The sequence below is a fragment of the Scylla paramamosain genome, chromosome 47, assembly GCF_035594125.1.
Source record: "Scylla paramamosain isolate STU-SP2022 chromosome 47, ASM3559412v1, whole genome shotgun sequence".
Lineage (NCBI taxonomy): Eukaryota > Metazoa > Arthropoda > Malacostraca > Decapoda > Portunidae > Scylla > Scylla paramamosain.
This window is the reverse complement of record NC_087197.1, coordinates 2,215,001-2,232,500: the sequence shown is the minus strand read 5'-3', so window position 1 is coordinate 2,232,500 and position 17,500 is coordinate 2,215,001. Positions and strand designations below refer to the sequence as shown.

General features: G+C 43.2%; 2 protein-coding genes across 2 annotated transcripts in view; one reads left to right on the top strand and one right to left on the bottom strand.

Moving 5' to 3' along the window:
• LOC135094984 (protein FAM91A1-like) overlaps positions 1 to 9,018 on the bottom strand; it is a 22,342-nt gene extending 13,324 nt beyond the window's left edge. Inside the window, exons 1-11 of the mRNA XM_063995542.1 lie at positions 8,794 to 9,018; positions 7,827 to 7,911; positions 5,290 to 5,499; positions 4,808 to 4,989; positions 4,221 to 4,324; positions 3,336 to 3,495; positions 2,718 to 2,875; positions 1,955 to 2,186; positions 1,694 to 1,788; positions 644 to 841; positions 8 to 171 (exon numbers count right to left, since the gene is read on the bottom strand). Of these exons, the coding sequence (XP_063851612.1) occupies positions 8 to 171; positions 644 to 841; positions 1,694 to 1,788; positions 1,955 to 2,186; positions 2,718 to 2,875; positions 3,336 to 3,495; positions 4,221 to 4,324; positions 4,808 to 4,989; positions 5,290 to 5,499; positions 7,827 to 7,911; positions 8,794 to 8,865 (1,660 nt within the window). The 5' untranslated portion in view covers positions 8,866 to 9,018. The remainder of the gene's footprint in view (positions 1 to 7; positions 172 to 643; positions 842 to 1,693; positions 1,789 to 1,954; positions 2,187 to 2,717; positions 2,876 to 3,335; positions 3,496 to 4,220; positions 4,325 to 4,807; positions 4,990 to 5,289; positions 5,500 to 7,826; positions 7,912 to 8,793) is intronic.
• A 1,151-nt stretch (positions 9,019 to 10,169) lies between these two features.
• The window catches only part of LOC135095017 (lysophospholipid acyltransferase 6-like), a 25,922-nt gene continuing 18,591 nt past the window's right edge, over positions 10,170 to 17,500 (top strand). Inside the window, exon 1 of the mRNA XM_063995633.1 lies at positions 10,170 to 10,323. Coding sequence (XP_063851703.1) covers positions 10,225 to 10,323 — 99 coding nt within the window. The 5' untranslated portion in view covers positions 10,170 to 10,224. The remainder of the gene's footprint in view (positions 10,324 to 17,500) is intronic.

Here is a 17,500-nt window from a genome sequence, read left to right as displayed (position 1 = left end):
CACACACCCTGGGGCAGCAGCAGCGAGGGAGGCCCTGACCCGGTGATGTGGTAGATGTACAGCTTGAACCAGGTGGAGTTGACCTCAGGGACTGCTGGGCCAAAATGTGGTGGCGTTTCTCCCTCAATGGCTGAGATCTCGTAGCTGAGTGGGGCCATGGACACCAGGAACCTGTGGGTGAGAGGCAGTGATGTGTAGATAACCGGGGGAAGCAGTTTTTTCGATTTTTTAATTTTTGTAAGATGGGTTCTGGCCAAGGGCAAGAAAACTGGAATAAAGGCAAACTGAAGGAGTTTACAGGCCAGTCCTCCAAGCCTCTGGGACTCAAGACATGTCATCACTACAATTTTGTTTAATGTTATTTTCTTTATGTATTAAGATGACTAGTGAGTCTCTCCCAGTCTGCTTCAGTCATGGTCAACCTCTTCTCTGACATTTAATCTTGCAGTGTCTTCCTCCGAACATCAAATCAAGATCTTTAGTCCCCTCACTGATCTTGCAACGATCTCTCCTGATGTGCCAATACCAACCCACTCAACACCTCCTCAATACAGTCACCACCACCTCAACTTACACCACACCACTGAGAAGCAGCAGCACTCAACAAAACACACTGAACACCCAAGACTCCCCATTCACTCACTGGTAATTCTTTTTGAGTAGCCTGGCAGTGGTGGCGGGGTCCAGGTTGCTCAGACTCTCCCAGCGGATCAGATCGAGGGCTGGCGGCAGGTCCTGGGAGGGCGGACACAGCTCCCGGTTGTGACGCAGGAAGGTAACTGAGGTGCGCAGGGTGAGGGCGTGTTCAAAGTACCTCTGTGCCTCACCCTCGGAGTCTGACCTGAGGAGTGAGGGTCAGGGGTTGGTGGATTAGGGCGATGGATGGCTGTGATGGTGGTGGTACTTTATAGTGGTGAGTGAAGAGATTAGGGTGATGGGATTGGTGTGGTGACTGAAGGGTTTGGTGTGGTGAGTGAAGGGTTTTGGGTAATGGGTAGTTGTGGTGGTGGTGAGTGAAGGATTTATGGTGATGGATTGCTGTGGTGAGCGAAGGGTTCTGGGTGACGGTTTGCTGTGGTAGTGGTGGTGCTTGTTGATGGTGAGTGAAGGGAAGTGGTGGGAATATTGTGATGACTGAGGAATGGGTCATGTCATGCTTTGGTTGTCCCTATTAGAAGTTACCACAGCAGAATACGACAAACTTTAACCGTCAAAGGATCAAACAAGACAATATCATCAGGGAAGCAATAAAAGACAATCAAATCAAGTTCAATCAAAATAGTTCATGAGACACACATATACACCCAGTCTTCTCAACAGTAAGCACCTCAAAGTACCAGACTCTTGCAAAACAGAAAATGACAATGAAAAATAATAATCACTTCATCTCTGTGTTCATCTGACAGTCTGTATGTCTCCCCAACTCTCTCTGTCTTTCTCCCCAACTGTCTGTCTGTCTGTCTCCCCAACTGTGTCTCACTCTCTGTCTGTCTGTCTCGCTAACTCTGTCTCTCTCTAAGTCTGTCTCTTCAACTCTGTCTGTCGGTCTCCCTAACTCTATCTCTCTCTAAGTCTGCTTCTTCAACTCTGTCTGTCAGTCTCTTAACTGTCTTTGTCTGTCTGTAAGTCTGTCTCTCCAACTCTATCTATTTCTGTCTCCTCAACTCTGTCTGTCTGTCTGTCTCTCCCTCACCTCTGTATCTTGTCCAGCTCTGAGATGAGAGAGTCCAGCCCCTCATCCAGCATCTTGCCCACCTCAAACATGGTGACTGCATGACTCTTGAGACCCTGCAAGGACAGTGACATGCTAAACACACAGCAACGTACTCACTTTAACACTTACACTTTTCAATAACGCTTAGTACACACACACAAACAGACACACACACCATCCTTGTATATACTCCTACTACACACACACGCACACAAACACCTGCGACGACACTGCACACACCTGCGACAAGTTCCCCATCATAAGAAAGGCTGTTAGCGTTGAGTCATAGAGGAACGCAATCCTTTTGTTCTGGCCGGGAAACGAGAATCCTGAAGCCAAGGGATCGTCTATGGGGGTGTGAGGGGTGGTCTGGCCTGGGTCCTCCATGCCTCCCTCCCCCGGCGTGGTCTCGGCAAGTGCAGACTCCAGCTCGAGAAGGAGGAGGTCATCTGCTGTGGTGGATGCTGGCATGCTGTGATGGTGAGGGGAAGGATGGTGAGGAGAAAGGCAGAATGGTGATGGTGGTGATGGTGAGGAAGATAAAATGGTGAGATAGGAAGGAATGGGGAATGTATAGTGATGAGAGAGAGAGAGAGAGAGAGAGAGAGAGAGAGAGAGAGAGAGAGAGAGAGAGAGAGAGAGAGAGAGAGAGAGAGAGAGAGAGAGAGAGAGAGAGAGCACATAACATAAAAAATCAGCAACAACAACAAAAATAATGACAATAATAAACTCTACATGACTGACAACAACAAGAGCAACAAAAACAATAACAACAAAACACACACACACAATAAATAAATAAATAAATAGATAAAAAAACAAAACAAAAAAAACAATAAACGCCATCACAAAATCCCAATCTTCCCCATCACCCCATTACTGACACACCATCACCCATCACTCCCATCCCTATAAAAACAACTCAAATCCCCATCATAAAATTCCTACACCCCTTCTCAATTCGCCTATCTCCGTACCCCATCCCCCATTCCCCATCACCCACTTCTTCCTGGAGTTGAGGGAGGTGGTGGCAGCCTCCCATGACGGATGCATCTCAAGTGTGGAGGTCTCGGCATTCTTCTTGTGGGCAAATCCGAGGCGACAGAAGAGGGAGATGGCCACTTTAACGAGAGACAGGTCGATCTCCAGCATCTTAGCCAGCTGTAGGAGGACCAGAAGGAGAAGGAACAGGAAGAGGATGAGGAACAAGAGCAGGGGCGGAAAGATGAGGAACAAGAGCAGGAGTAGGAGGATGAGGGACAGGAGGAACAACAGGAGGGGTAACAGGAGCAGGAGGGACAGGAACAGGAGGAGCAGCAGGAAATGTGTTAGTTTGTTGACAGAATACATTTTACATAATAATTCTTTTCAATTCTGCATAGCCCTTACATATGAGTACATGAGGTAGCCAAAACAGCAACTGATTTTTTGCTCCTTGTAAGGGGAATGGTGGAAGGGGAGGAGGAAGAGGTGGTGAATTACATAAGGATAAATACAAAAGAGTAACTAACAGCAACTGACTTTTTGCCTCTAGTACTAGTGTTTAGATCATGTTAACTTACTACACACACACACACACACACACACACACACACACACACACACACACACACACACACACCTCACAGACATGAGTGTGTTCATCGATGGAGACAAAGATCTTGTACATTAGGCTCTCCAGGTAGTCTCCAAGCACCCTGTTCATGACGAAGCCTTCCAGCGGCGGCACAGAGATGAGGTCTGTGTCGTTGATTGGCACATCCAGGTACACCAGCCCCTTCCTGTTGGTGTGGCTACATGTTACATCACGTTTCTGGGTTTGTTTACGTTTTGACTTGTTGTGCTTGAGTGCCAGTATAGTATAGATCATGTTTAAGGAGTAGTAGTAGTAGTAGTAGTAGTATAGTAGGAGGAGGAGGAGGAGGAGGAGGAGGAGGAGGAGGTTTCCAGCCACTTATACTCATTATTCTAGTGCAGAAGAAATGAAAGAAAGGAAAGTACTATGAGCATTGGTATAAACAAATGAATGGAAGGTATGCAAGGGTATATGTAGAGATGAAAGAAAACAAAGGTGTATTATAAAGTGAGAGAGAGAGAGAGAGAGAGAGAGAGAGAGAGAGAGAGAGAGAGAGAGAGAGAGAGAGAGAGAGAGAGAGAGAGAGAGAGAGAGAGAGAGAGAGAGAGAGAGAGAGAGAGAGAGAGAGAGAGAATAGAGGAATATAACACAGTACATGACTAAGCACCAACATAATCCTTTTCTCTCTCTCTCTCTCTCTCTCTGCCTGCTTCATCTCTGTACTCATTTCATATATCAACTCAAACACTTCTTTTTATTTATTTACTTTTTGCTTCATCCATAAATTTCTACATCTTTTAATTATCTTCTTTCATTACTACATCTCTCCCTGACCCAGCTCTTTTCTATTTAATTCCCACATTCCTAAAAGCTTTACGTATTTTCACTCATCCATCCCCCCTCTCTCCCTGTGCCTGACCCAGTACTCACGCATATAAGCTATGCACACACTCCCTGTCGAGGTCACCGGCCTTCTGCGACCCCTCATCAATTAAGGAGTCGATCACCACCTTCTCCCTCTCCTTCACCAAGCTCTGTGTGGGAGGGATGGTGGTCAAGGTGGAGCATCATGTAGGGACTGCCACGTGTCGGCCTGGTGGCTTCCTGCAGCTGTCCTTCCCTTCCACTTGTGTTCTTACGTTATGCTGGGTAAGTTTATGTCAAGGAGCAATGTTATGGGTTGCCACAGCATGTCACATCAATGCCACTCACTAGTAAATGTATGAATGTCTTTGTCCATCACACACCACCACACACACCACAAACACCACAAACACTACACAACATCCCACATCACCACCACAAACCTTAGTACCTTCCCCAATCACACGCACACAACACCCAACACCACCACAAATATTAATAACCACCCCAGTCACAAACACACACACACACACACACCCCCGCATCACCACAAGTCTTAATAACCTTATCAATCACCCCACATCACCATCAAAGACTTAATAACCTCCCCAGCTGCCACACACACACACACACACACACACACCACCACACACCTTGATGTCGTCCTCAGTGATGCAGCCCACACACACCATCCACCAGGACTCCACTGTGATTTCTGAGGGAAGGGCTGGCAGGAGGTCCCTCACATTCTTCTTTCGAAACAGCTTGCGGCTTGACCTGCACTGGTTCATGAGGTCAATGTACTGGTTCCGACCTATGCCGAGGAGACGCAGACCTGTGGATGTTGTGGGTATGTCAGTTTTTGGTTTGGTTAGGTTAGGTTAGGTTTAGTTAAGTTAGGTTAAGTTAGGTTTTATTCAGGGACTTTTAGGATAAGTTAACACAAGAAATTTTGGATTAAAGTTAGGTTTAGTCAAGGGGGTTTCAAATTAGGTTAGACTTTTGCAGGGAAGGACCTCATTACAAAGGGACAGGAATATGATACAGTACACTTCACAACAACACATGAAGCATAAAAACAACAACAAATATAAAAAACGTAAGCCACAAAAGCAAAGACGTCATCAAAGCTTACAATCCGCGGCAGTGAAATTAGGCAGGGAGTCGTAGCTTTTCTCGGCCGTCATGATCTCTGTGAGGATGGAGATGTAGTACTGGAAGGGCGTCACCCGGAGACCCTTCACCACCACGTCAGACAGGTGGTAGGGGTACATCATGAGGTGCGCCCGGCTATAGGAGAGCAGGTCCTCGTAGTAAGCTCTCTCATTCTTCACAAATTGTCGTACTGTGGGGGTGTGAGAGGAAAGGGGTGTCAGATTGGTGGTGGTGGTGGTGGTGGTGGTGGTGGTGATGGTGGTAGTTTGTGTGTGTTTATTTATCTATTTTTTATGTGACTGCTGCTGCTAATGATGTTTTGAAAGTGTATGCATTTTTATTTATTTATTTTTCATGTAAGAGGGACACAGGCCAAGGGCAAAAAAAAAATAAATAAATAAATAAAAAAATAAATAATTCATATATAAAAAAAAGCCCAATGAGACACCAGGCCCCCAAAAAACGACCAAAAAAGAACTAACTAGATCTTACCTAACTGTTCTTACATAACTTCATCTTTATAGAACTGAGTCAAGTTTGTAATATCCTTTCTTTTGAGGACAAATATAATGTGTGTGTGTGTGTGTGTGTGTGTGTGAAAGAGATAGAGACCATACATAGATAAATACATAGATAGATAGACAGAATATAAAAAAAGGATGTGTGCAGGTGTGTGTGTGTGTGTGTGTGTGTGTGTGTGTGTGTGTGTGTGTGTGTGTGTGTGTGTGTGTGTGTGTGTGTGTGTGTGTGTATGTGTGTGTGTGTGTGTGTGTGTGTGTGTGTGTGTGTGTGTGTGTGTGTGTGTGTGAGAGAGGTATGGGTGTGCATGTGTGGGCATAATAATATCACTAATGCTGGCAATGGCTTAACCAGCACATTTCACATTCTCAGTCTTTCAATAAATATTTACACTTCCTTCCCACCACAACATATCGTCATCCAGAGCACCAAGTCACTTCACGGGATACATCTACTGCACCACCTTCAGGAGAAAGCATCAACACCAGCCTTACCTACTTCACCATCTACTGTTTATCTCTGTATTCTTGTATGCAGGATTTCTAAGATGCAATTACTACACCCTACTGGCTTTCACATCAAGGTCACATTCTCCAACCTCTTATCTTCACCAGTTGACAGGGTGTAGTGCAAGTTATTGGGGTTTTCAAGGGTGTTTTCATGATTCCAGGTGTAGTTTGAAAGATTACAGTGGAAGTTGTTGACAGGGTGTGGTGCAAGTTACTGGGGTTTTCAAGGGTGTTTTCATGATTCCAGGTGTAGTCTTACAGATTATAGTGGAAGTTGTTGGCCTTTTCAATCTTTCAAGGTGATAATTAACTCTATGACTGCCACATGGTACACCTTTCCCTAATCACCAATCACTCTGAGACACCTTGACTTGTTGTACAGCCACATCCAATCTTTGCACTGGGTAGATATTGCAAAACGTATTCTTTTTCATCCCTAATTTTCTTGTAGATACTTGTAAAGACTTCATAGATTGCTTCTGGTGCTGCTAATTGTTTGGTGTTGCAGTGAATAGGTTAACAAGGATTCTACACCTATCAACAGGAAAACACTCATGAGAACCTGACAAATTGGTGTGGCCCTTGAAAACAGTTATAATGGAAACCCACCACACTTCAAAGCACAGGCAAACACATCTGGACCTCGAGCCAAAGAGCAAAGACATCTGAAGCTCAAGCTGCAAGAGAAGTAAAGGAACCAGGCAGAAAATAAGTACAAGATAAACAAGGTCTTTGAAAATAGTTATAAAAGGAATCCGCCAAGCTTGAAAAACACAAGCAAGAACATCTGGATCTCAGTCACAAGGGAAACAAAATGAACCAGGTAGAAAATACACTGAAGTTGACCAAAGAGGAGAAACAGCACCAATATAAAAAAAGCTTAAAAAGTGGTGAAATAAACATCCAAGGAATATATATATGCCAAACACCTGGTGACTAACTTTACAACAGGGGACGGTTTAATTATCCAGGTGTGTGGGGCAGGGCAGCGTGATGAGGGTGAGTAATGCAGGTGTGTGGTGGGGGAGAGGGGCTGGCTGGGTAATGGGAGGTGTTATTAAGGCCACACCTGTGCTGAGGAGCCTGGCATGGACTTGGCTAATGGCAGGGGAAGCAGGTGTTGTGTCTGTGGTATATTTGGAAGGTGGCAACAAGGATGGGTCTTGATACGTGAACATTATAACATTTATGGATCTGAAGTTTTGAATATTTTTGCTATCATCATTTTTTTTTTTTATCATTCCTCTCACCTGCTTTGATTTTTCTTTCCATTAGCACTGTAACCTAATGCAGCCTCTTAATAAGATCTCTATAGTTTTTTTTAATATTCTCTATGCTTTTATTAATGCTTTTTTTTAATCAGTTTTTGTTATTTTAGTTGATAATGTATTTTTTTTTTTGTTTTTACCTGTGTTTTTTTGTATGTGTAAGGACTTCCTTGGTGAATAAATCAATAGTTATCATCTGCCATCATCACTGCAATATTTACCCAAGTTTCCCCTGAACCTCTGCTGCGTCTTGATGCTGTACTCTGCCACCTGCTTCTCATACTCCTTCTGTGAGTTCCCCAGCAGCTGCAACAGGTGAAAAAAAAAGAGAAATAAGCAGTGCTATCAAATATACATGATTGCTAACCCATTTCTTAACATTAAAATTATTAGTAACCAATACCATCACTAATGTATGTTACCATTACCATAACTACTGCTACTAAACACTTATTATCATTACCACAACCATTACTACTGAACCACCACCAGCACCAGCGTCACCATTACCACACCCACCACCACCACCATCACTGTCCCCATCACCATAACCTAAGGGGGAGATCCAACTATTTTTTAATCTTTAATTTCTTAACCTTGTTGTTTTACATCTTTGTAATTTAATTTTAGATTTGTTAATCATGAAATGCAAATGATTATCTTGGGTGCATAAATTTCAATGTTTTTAATCTTTTATACTTTTATGTTTCAACTACTACATTTTAATTTTAGCTCTCTTAAGGGGGTCCTGGGGGGCACAACTCCCTAGTCGGGTTAGTAATGTAAGGTAATGCTAGGTTGTCAGGATAGAAATTTTCCCACTTGTCAAAACGTAGCGTCACATTCTTAAACTTTTTCATGAATGTCAAAATATCCCCTAATTTGACTTCCAGCACTACACGACCTCACTCTCCGCATCTCCCTCCCCGAAACCTCTGCTTCCCCACAGGTCCCTCAAATTTGTTGGGAGAAACGGGAGGTGTTCATTATGTGACAAGGAGTTATTATAAATTTTCACCAAACCCGCTACCACCACCACCACCACCACTGTCACCTTTACCACAACCCGTTACTCTCAACTACTACCACCATAACCACAACCTATTACCTGCTGCCACAACCGCAACCATCCTATTACTACTCACCCATCACAACCACCACCACAACCCATACCAGAGGAGGTCTCACCTGTCTGACGGAGAGAGGAAGTTTCTCCCACACACAGTTTTGGGCGATGTATGTCTCTATTTCAGACGCCATGGCTGCCCCTGGAGGCTACGTGTACTGCAGAAGGAGTCACATGTCGTCCTGGGCTCCTACAGGACACTAGGGCACAGTAATAATCTGTCTGAGTGTGTGAGCGTAGCAGTGTTGTTATGAGAGCAAGGAGCCGCAATGTTTATGTGGAGGGAAGTATAAGGGGCGAGGCTCAGCTGGCCGACAAGGGATTCAATACTCTATACGTTGGATTTATTAAGTACATTTTGCTTGGTGGGATGAAAGGGTTTGGTGAGGAAAATAATGAGACTTGCAAAAAAGATGATGTTGATAAAAATTAGGGTAAAAGTTAACTAAATTATATCGAGTGCCGTTATAAAGGCGGATAGTGGCGGGTTAATATGAATTAATACAAGTTGACATCTAATAACAGTGCTTGGATTCACTATAACAGTCCCAACGCTAGAGTGATGGAAAAAAAAAAATCATTCTCAACTCTACCAGCGAGAAGAGAAGCAAAAGATGACGATATAGACCTCCTGGTGGAAGACTTATGAAATTTTTTAGCTTTTATCGCGGACAACAAGGCTATAGTCAGGTCAGCGTTCTGTTAGGCATATTAGGTCACAATAAATAAGGTGTCTGTTCAGAGATATCATAGAGCAGGCATAGCTTTGGTATTGTTTGTGGGAGCTAGTGGACGTGTCTTATTGGAGTGGTGGTGTTAAGTGTAGGTGGAGACAGTGTGGGTAGGCAAAAAAAAAAAAAAAAAAAAAAACACAAAGTTACGAGGCTTTTGATACAGAAAAAAAATATATAACACTTTTATTCATCCAGTCAACGTATGTGGGGTGAAAAAAATTAGAAGTTTGGGAGGTGAGGCGTAAAGAGATCACAGTGTCGCAATTATTTATTTCACAATAACCTTTAGGAGGATAGGAAAAAAAAAAGATCGATGACGTGAAGGGCTTTCTTATAAGGCTGGTGTCCTAAGGAAGTGTGTGGGTGAGAGGCGAGGCGAAGGAAGGGAAGGGAGGGAGGGGATTGGAGGTAGGGAGGGAGGATCAGACCATCAGGAGGAGGATCACGCGGCTGCACCTCAAGGCCACCACCGTCTATGACTTAAAACCTACAAAAGCTTCCAATTTTAAAATTTTCCTGATTTTTCCTACACGTTCAGCACCTCTTTATGCAATCAAAATTACCTAAAACAACCCAAAATAATAAAATCTACATGAATAAAACTACAACTATGTGAGGCTAGTAAGATAAAGAGGGATTCGGGAAAGGGAAAAGAATTACGTCATCATTATTATGGAGGGTGACGAAGGCTGGGCTCAGTGTTGGCTCAAGCCTTGTAGAGGGAGGGTGTACATCACGCTGCTCCCAGACGCCTTCGCTATGGCTCCCGAAGACGCTGTACCGCACTGGGAGGAATTTTACTTAGGCTCCCGGCGGTTCCAGTTCGTAGCGGATGGACTCGGAATGCCCATTGACCAGGTGACCTTTCCTAGTACCCGCGTGACCTGTTGTCGAGGTCATAGGCAGGGCAACAATGGGGGTGAATGGGAGGGATTTATGTCAGGTCACTCTGGGTCACGTTGCCTTGCCTACTTGTTGCTGTTCTCTCAAGGTCACGCTCCCGACCCCATGGTGTATGTTGTGACCTTGAGTGACCTGTGTGTGCTACGTGTGAGTGTAGTGTATGTATGTATGTATGCATGCACGTGTGACCTTCATAGTTTGGGTCATGGATCTCTCTCTCTCTCTCTCGTCTCTCTCTCTCTCTCTCTCTCTCTCTCTCTCTCTCTCTCTCTCTCTCTCTCTCTCTTCGGTAAATAAATAACAATAATAAATACGAATATACACAAAGTAAACAAAGGTAATAAAATAAATTCGCAATAAATTTAAATAAACACACCAAGTCAATGTTTAAATGTAAATTGAAGAAAGTTATGTCGATTTTCTACCGATAATAACTAATATTTTTGCCCATAATTTACCTCTCTCTCTCTCTCTCTCTCTCTCTCTCTCTCTCTCTCTCTCTCTCTCTCTCTCTCTCTCTCTCTCTCTCTCTCTCTCTCTCTCTCTCTCTCTCTCAAAATATTTTCCTATTGTTAAGTCAACTTTTAATTTACGCAAGTCTCTCTCTCTCTCTCTCTCTCATCTCTCCTCTCTCTCTCTCTCTCTCTCTCTCTCTCTCACTCTCTCTCTCTTCTCTCTCCTTTGAAAGTGAACGCCGATGAAAAATTTTGTTTATGAATTTAACGTTATCTTGTATATTTTTTAATCTTTTCGTCGATTTAAGATGAAAAATTACTGTTCCTATCTTATCTCCTCGTTTACGCTTCGCTATGCCACAATAACAACAAAGAAAAAAAAATTGTTACTCCTCTTAAGGCGATGGGAGGAGACTAGTGAAAATGCAAGTTGTGATGAGGTGGTTGCAGTGGTGGTGATTGAAAGGGCTTGCCTGTTGGTGTTGCTGGGGCTGTTAGTGGTGTAGTGGCTGTGACTTTGGCAGTGTATTGGCATGGTTGTGGGCTTGTGGTGTGGCTGGGTGCAGTCACCGTTATCTTGCATTGTGGTGATGACTGGTGTGTGATGCAGGTGTGGTGGTGTGTTGTGTGTGCCAACTGTGTGATGTTTGTTTGTTTGTTTGTTTTAATTGAAAGTGTTTAGAATAAGTTATGATATCTATTTAACTCTCCTCTCTCTCTCTCTCTCTCTCTCTCTCTCCTCTCTCTCTCTCTCTCTCTCTCTCTCTCTCTCTCTCTCTCTCTGTCTCTCTCTCTCTCTCTCTCTCTCTCTCTCTGCTAATCCTTTCCCAAGTTTGGTGATGCTCTAACCCTTTGAATTTAAGATATGACCCCTATATAACCTCTCCTCCCTCCCTCCCCCTCTTCCTCCCTCCCTCCCTCCCCCTACTAGCTCTTATCTATATCCAGGTCAGGTTAGTGATGTTTTTAACTCTTTAGATTAGGATAAGATATTTCAACTTTCAACATTGCCAAGCTGTCTCTCTCTCTATCTCTCCTCTTTGCCCCCATTTCCTTCATCCCATCACCACCACTAGCCCATTCATCTCCCCATTCATCTCCCCATTGCAAGTTGTGTAGAGTGATGGTTAGCACATTCAGTCACTTCAGTATTAACCATCTGTTCCCTCTCTTCCTCTCTCTTCTTCCTCCCATCCATTTCATGACCCCATTACAGGTCGTGTAGGATAACGGTCAGCTGATTTGTTCCTTTGTTCGTGTGTTCTTGTGTTCTTGTGTTCGTCTTCAGGCAGGATGGAGGCAGAAAAACTCCTAACCTCCCAAGTCCCTGTACATTTAAACATCCTCGTAGGGCTTCTTGTTTAATTGCCGGTCGTCTCTTAGGCTGTGCAGTCACTTCTTCGCGTTCTTGTCATTCATCACAGGGTTCACAAGCATTAGTCTATCCTACCTCTTGAAGTCTTTGGTCTCCAGGTCTCCAGTTGTCATGTCCTCCTTCACACAGCATCACCAGGTTTCCATTTGCCATGTTCTCCTTCACACAGCATCACCAGGTCTCCTCCGGTCATGTCCTCCTCCACGCAGCAACACCAGGTTTCCACTCTTCACACAGCATCACCAGGTTTCCGCTCTTTATACAGCATCACCAGGTTTCCACTCTTCACACAGCATCACCAGGTTTCCACTCTTCACACAGCATCACCAGGTTTCCACTCTTCACACAGCATCACCAGGTTCCTCGCTCTTTATACAGCATCACCAGGTTTCCACTCTTCACACAGCAATCACCAGGTTTCCGCTCTTCACACAGCATCACCAGGTCTCCTCCAGTCATGTCCTCCTCCACACAGCATCACCAGGTCTCCAGTTGTCATGTTCTCCACACAGCATCCCCAGGTCTTCTTCAGTCCTCTCTTTGATCTTGTCCTGAGTGTTTGCATTTATAGAGCTTGTCGCTGATGTTTACCATTGTCATGCCCTCCTCCTCCTCCTCTTCCTCCTCCTCCAGGTCTTCTTCAGTCTCCTGAGTGTTTGTTTGCATTCATAGATCTTGTCTCTGATGTTTATCATTGTCATGCCCTCCTCCTCCTCCTCCTCCTCCTCCTCCTCCTCCTCCTCCTCCTCCTCCTCCTCTGTCACACACCATCTCCAGGTGTTCTTCAGTCCTACCATGCACTTTCCATGTCTTGTGAGAATATAACCAAGCTTCATTTTAGCTCTTTAAGGTCCTGTGGAGTGAATGTGATGTTTTTTTTCCTAGCATTTAGTGACTTTGGATAAGTTAAAAAATTATTCTGTTTTTCATCCATCCTTCCCAACTTGTCTCCCAATGTTGTTGTGTTTCTCTGTAAATAATGTTTTTTTTTTCTTAGGTGTTTAAAACTCTCATAGTGAATTTAATATTTTTCATAGCATTTAGTGAGTCAGGATAAGTTAAAAGACATATTTGTACAATCATCTCTCCCCAGTCTATGTCTGGCTCTCTGTAAAATAATGCTTTTATTTATTTATCTATTTTTAACGCTTAAAGCTTTCATAGCCAACTTGATATTTTTGTAGCATTTAGTGAGCTAGGGTAAGTTAAAAGCCTTATATTTTTACAAGAGCCCCTCCCCAATCTTGCTGTGGCTTTCTATAAAATAATACCTTTTCTTTTTCTTGATGTCTAAAATTCTCATAATCAACTTAACATTTTTCGTAGCATTTACCGAACCAGGATAAGTTAAACACAATTCCCTTTTGGACATAACTCGCAACACTAAGCTGTAATGTTGCTGTGTCTGCCGCACTTGTCTATCTGTCTGTCTCTCTCTCACCTCTCCCTCTAGGGCTGGCAGGAACTTCTGTCCGTAACTATGTGCCCGCCTCCTCCCTCCTTAAGTCTATGCACGAGTTACTTGGTGGTTGGTGGTGTGTGGTGTGTGGTGGTGTAACATGAGCAGGTGGTGAGTGAGAGTGGTGAGTGAGAGTGGTGAGATACATCAGGTCTTGCTGCCCCCATTCATCTCTCTCTCTCTTCGACTCTCTCTCTGACGCTCTCTCTCTCTCCTCTCTCTCTCTCTCTCGTCTCTCTTCTCTCTCTCTCTCTCCTCGTCTCTCTCTCTCTTCTCTCTCTCTCTCTCTCTCTCTCTCTCTCTCATTCACCCGCTCACTTTGACATCAACGCAAACCATTTCTGCATGGTGTGGTAAGGTGTGGTGGTGGTGGTAGTAGTAGTAGTAGTAGTAGTAGTAGTAGTAGTAGATGTGATATTCTAGTAGTAGTAATAGTTTTAAGCTGTAGTAGTAGTAATAGTAGTAGTAGTAGTAGTAGTAGATGTAATATTGTAGTATGTAGTAGTATTAGTAGATGTAATATTGTAGTAGTAGTGGTAGCAGAAAGCATGGTAAGTATAATTATTGTTATTATTGTAGTGTAGTAATGTTTATATTTTGCCATGTGCTTCTTTGTTAAGGGTGAGGAAAACTACTTTTACAGTGACTCGGTCACAGTTTTATTTTCTGTGGCCGTAATTTTCCATCTAGAGCAATGATTTTTTTACAGCTTAAAGACTACCTGGTGCTGTACCTGTGGGAATATTTTCATTTTTTTTTCAAAGATTTTGATATGTTACTTTTTAAAAAGTCATACTTTTTATATATAGACAAAAAAAAATCGTATTCACGAAAAACTATTCAAAGAAGAAGAGTCATCTTTGGTTGAGAGTTAAAAGACACCCAAAAGAACAATACTGCATATCGCCATTTGCATATCATCAATAATAAGTTCACAAGAAAAAAAAGCAATCTGAGCGATTTTTGTTCTCGAAAAAAAAAGTACCTAAAAAATTCGTATTTTCTATGAGCTTTGAAATTAAAAGGAATGGTAATATGCAGTTTTGAAGAAGACTGTTTTCTAAGTGTTTTGACACCAAAAACAAAAAAATCGGAGCAATAGAACTTTAGATATAGAATTTTAAACCTTTAGAAATTAAGTTTTGAGAAAATCGCACTTTTATGTTTAGGGTGACAATATACAATACAATAATGTTTCTTTTTTCTAATTCAACAATGTGTCATGTGTCCTTATCTAACACTGATGATGTTCAAGAGGCTATACTTTCAAGGAAGCTCATTTAGGTCACCTCAGGTCACTTACATTGGGAAGGTGTGCTCACACTGGATTTTCCTCGAAGTTTATATATTGGCACCTGGTGCCCTTTTTTTCCCTCATAATTACATTTCATGGAAGTATATGTAATTATGAAGGAAAAAAACATTATTCCCTCAGAGGGAAGGGTATCGTTGGGCGCCACCCAACTCATTGTCGCCAGGTTTTAGGCCTTGACATCAAAGGTCAAAGCCGCCTGGCTGGTAATCTGCAGATGCAGACTCTTTCCTTCTTGTGGTCCTCTTCTTCTGTTGCTGGCGTGGAGATTTTCTGCTTTTGTCCATCTTTTCCATTGTTTTTATTCTCTCAGCAGTAGAAGGGAAGCCTATATGGGCAATGAAGTGGGTGGATTCATATCCCAGGTTGTGGTTCAGTATGGTGAGCTGAGACATAAATCTCACCCTGTTCAGGCCTGCAAACTTTGCTTTATTTTTGATGTAGCCAAAGCTTGGAGTGCAGGCCTTCATTTCTATTTTGGGTGTGGCCTTTCATACACCTTGCTAGCAGGGCTGGAGTTGACAGGTCATGGTAAATTGCTTTCACTCGATCCTCATATTTCTTCTCAAGCCTGAGATAATTCTTCATGATGTTATGTGAAGGCATGGGTTCATTATTGTCCAAGGCTTTCTTGAACACACACCAGGATGGATTACACTGAAGATGGTGGTGGTTTCCATCTCCATCCCTTGAGATGGCGTGCAAGAAACCTGACATTATATTCTTCTTCATTGTTATATAATCAGTTCCAATACTGTCCTTTATTGCCTTCCCATAGTACTGTTGAAGGGCATTTATTTGACTGTCTGTCAATTGGTGTTTTCCCCCAACAACACTTCTTCTGATTACTTTTCCTGTCTTTGTGACTTTTTCTTCCTTCAGTTCTTCTTTCAATTTTCGGAGGCGTGTCCCCATCCTCTTCTTCACATGATTTACGCACTCTTCTTTTTCTACTTGTACATTGTAGGGGCCTGCACCATTGTTCATGGCAGTGACAGCAGTAAATGCGCTGGAGTCTCCATCACTCAAAAAATGTAGTGTACTGAAAACCTAGGTTTTCTGAGCGTCCCCACATTCTAATAGCACACTCTGCTTCCATGCGTCCCGACAAGCCATGAAAGTTTGCTTGACACATGCCTACATGAACATTCTTTCGCCACTCTTCAAATTTTTCCTCGTCATTCAGCTGCTTCTTCTTCGTTGAACATGACTTGCAAAAGTTACTGAGCAGTTCGAAGTCCATCACAAATCCAGTTGTCATTTCTATCACAAATCCTGCACCAATAATGGGATTTATGACCACGAGTCATCCACGTCCCGTCAAAACCAACACCGATTTCTACTTTTTCTTGCATGGGTTTATCAGCCTGCCTTGAGATTACTTCCTTCACTGTATCATGAACAATTGCTTGCTGTTTTTTCATAATACCCTGTCATGGCACTATATAAGTAATTAGCATGGTTCATGAAAACAGCTTGTGTCATGTCATGTGTCCCAAAGAGAGCAGACAGCCTTGACAGGCCTGCTCTTCCATAGCCATCACTTAGGCTGTGGTACAACAATACTGCGTTACCTTCAGTAAAGTTTGCACCCTTTGTTTTTCGTGGCTCACTGTGACACAAAAGCACCTCACAATTGCTGCATGTCACTTTCACTATACAGTCAAAGTATTTCCTTTCTATGGATGTGTTGGTCCTCTCCCCACACACATCACACGTGTTTCCTCTCAGAAGTTCTTTCAATCTTCTAACTGAAATTACCAAAAGGGCATTGTCATCATCCACATCACCTTCATCAACAAGTTTTCCAGCTAGAAATCTCTCTCTTTTCCATTGCTGGTGTAATAACTGGCAACTCATCAGCTGGCGAGGCCTCATCAGCTGGCGAGGGGGTGATGCGGAGCGGGACAGTGTCGCCCAGCCCCCGCCAGCCTCGCCACACGTGGATGTGGAAGGAGTTGGAGTTGCCGATGTTTCTTTACTTTTCCTATCCCAGTAGACCTTCATTCCTTTTTCTTGCAGCTTCACTCCAAGCAATGGTCTTTCTCTTACGTCTTCCCATTGTGTATCACAGGAAACACGTACACAATAAGAGAAAAAAATCACAGTGTGGCAATCAACCCGATCGATAATATTCTCTCGTTCTCTCTCACACACGCACTTCACTCCCCCTCCCTTCTCATTGAGTTCTCAAGGACAAAGCGTAGAGCATACAGCCGGCAGCGTGAAAGTTATCGTACCACACCAAACAAAAAAAAATACAAAAATAAGACAAAAAAGAGGCATAAACATTAGATAGTGAAGGTACAGCGTGTCAGGTTTTAAATGCCCAGCGCAGAGTCTAGTAGGCAATTAATTTTTAAAACCCACCACGACGCTCTTACAGGTGGCAGCGTTACTCACAGTACGGAGTAATATTTCAGCAACCCACACGAATATTTTCAGAAAAAATTTTTTTTTTCGACCTTAAAAGTAGTTTTCCCCGTTAAGGCTTGTGTTGCAGTGTACTATTCTGTTTGTCTTGCTAAACA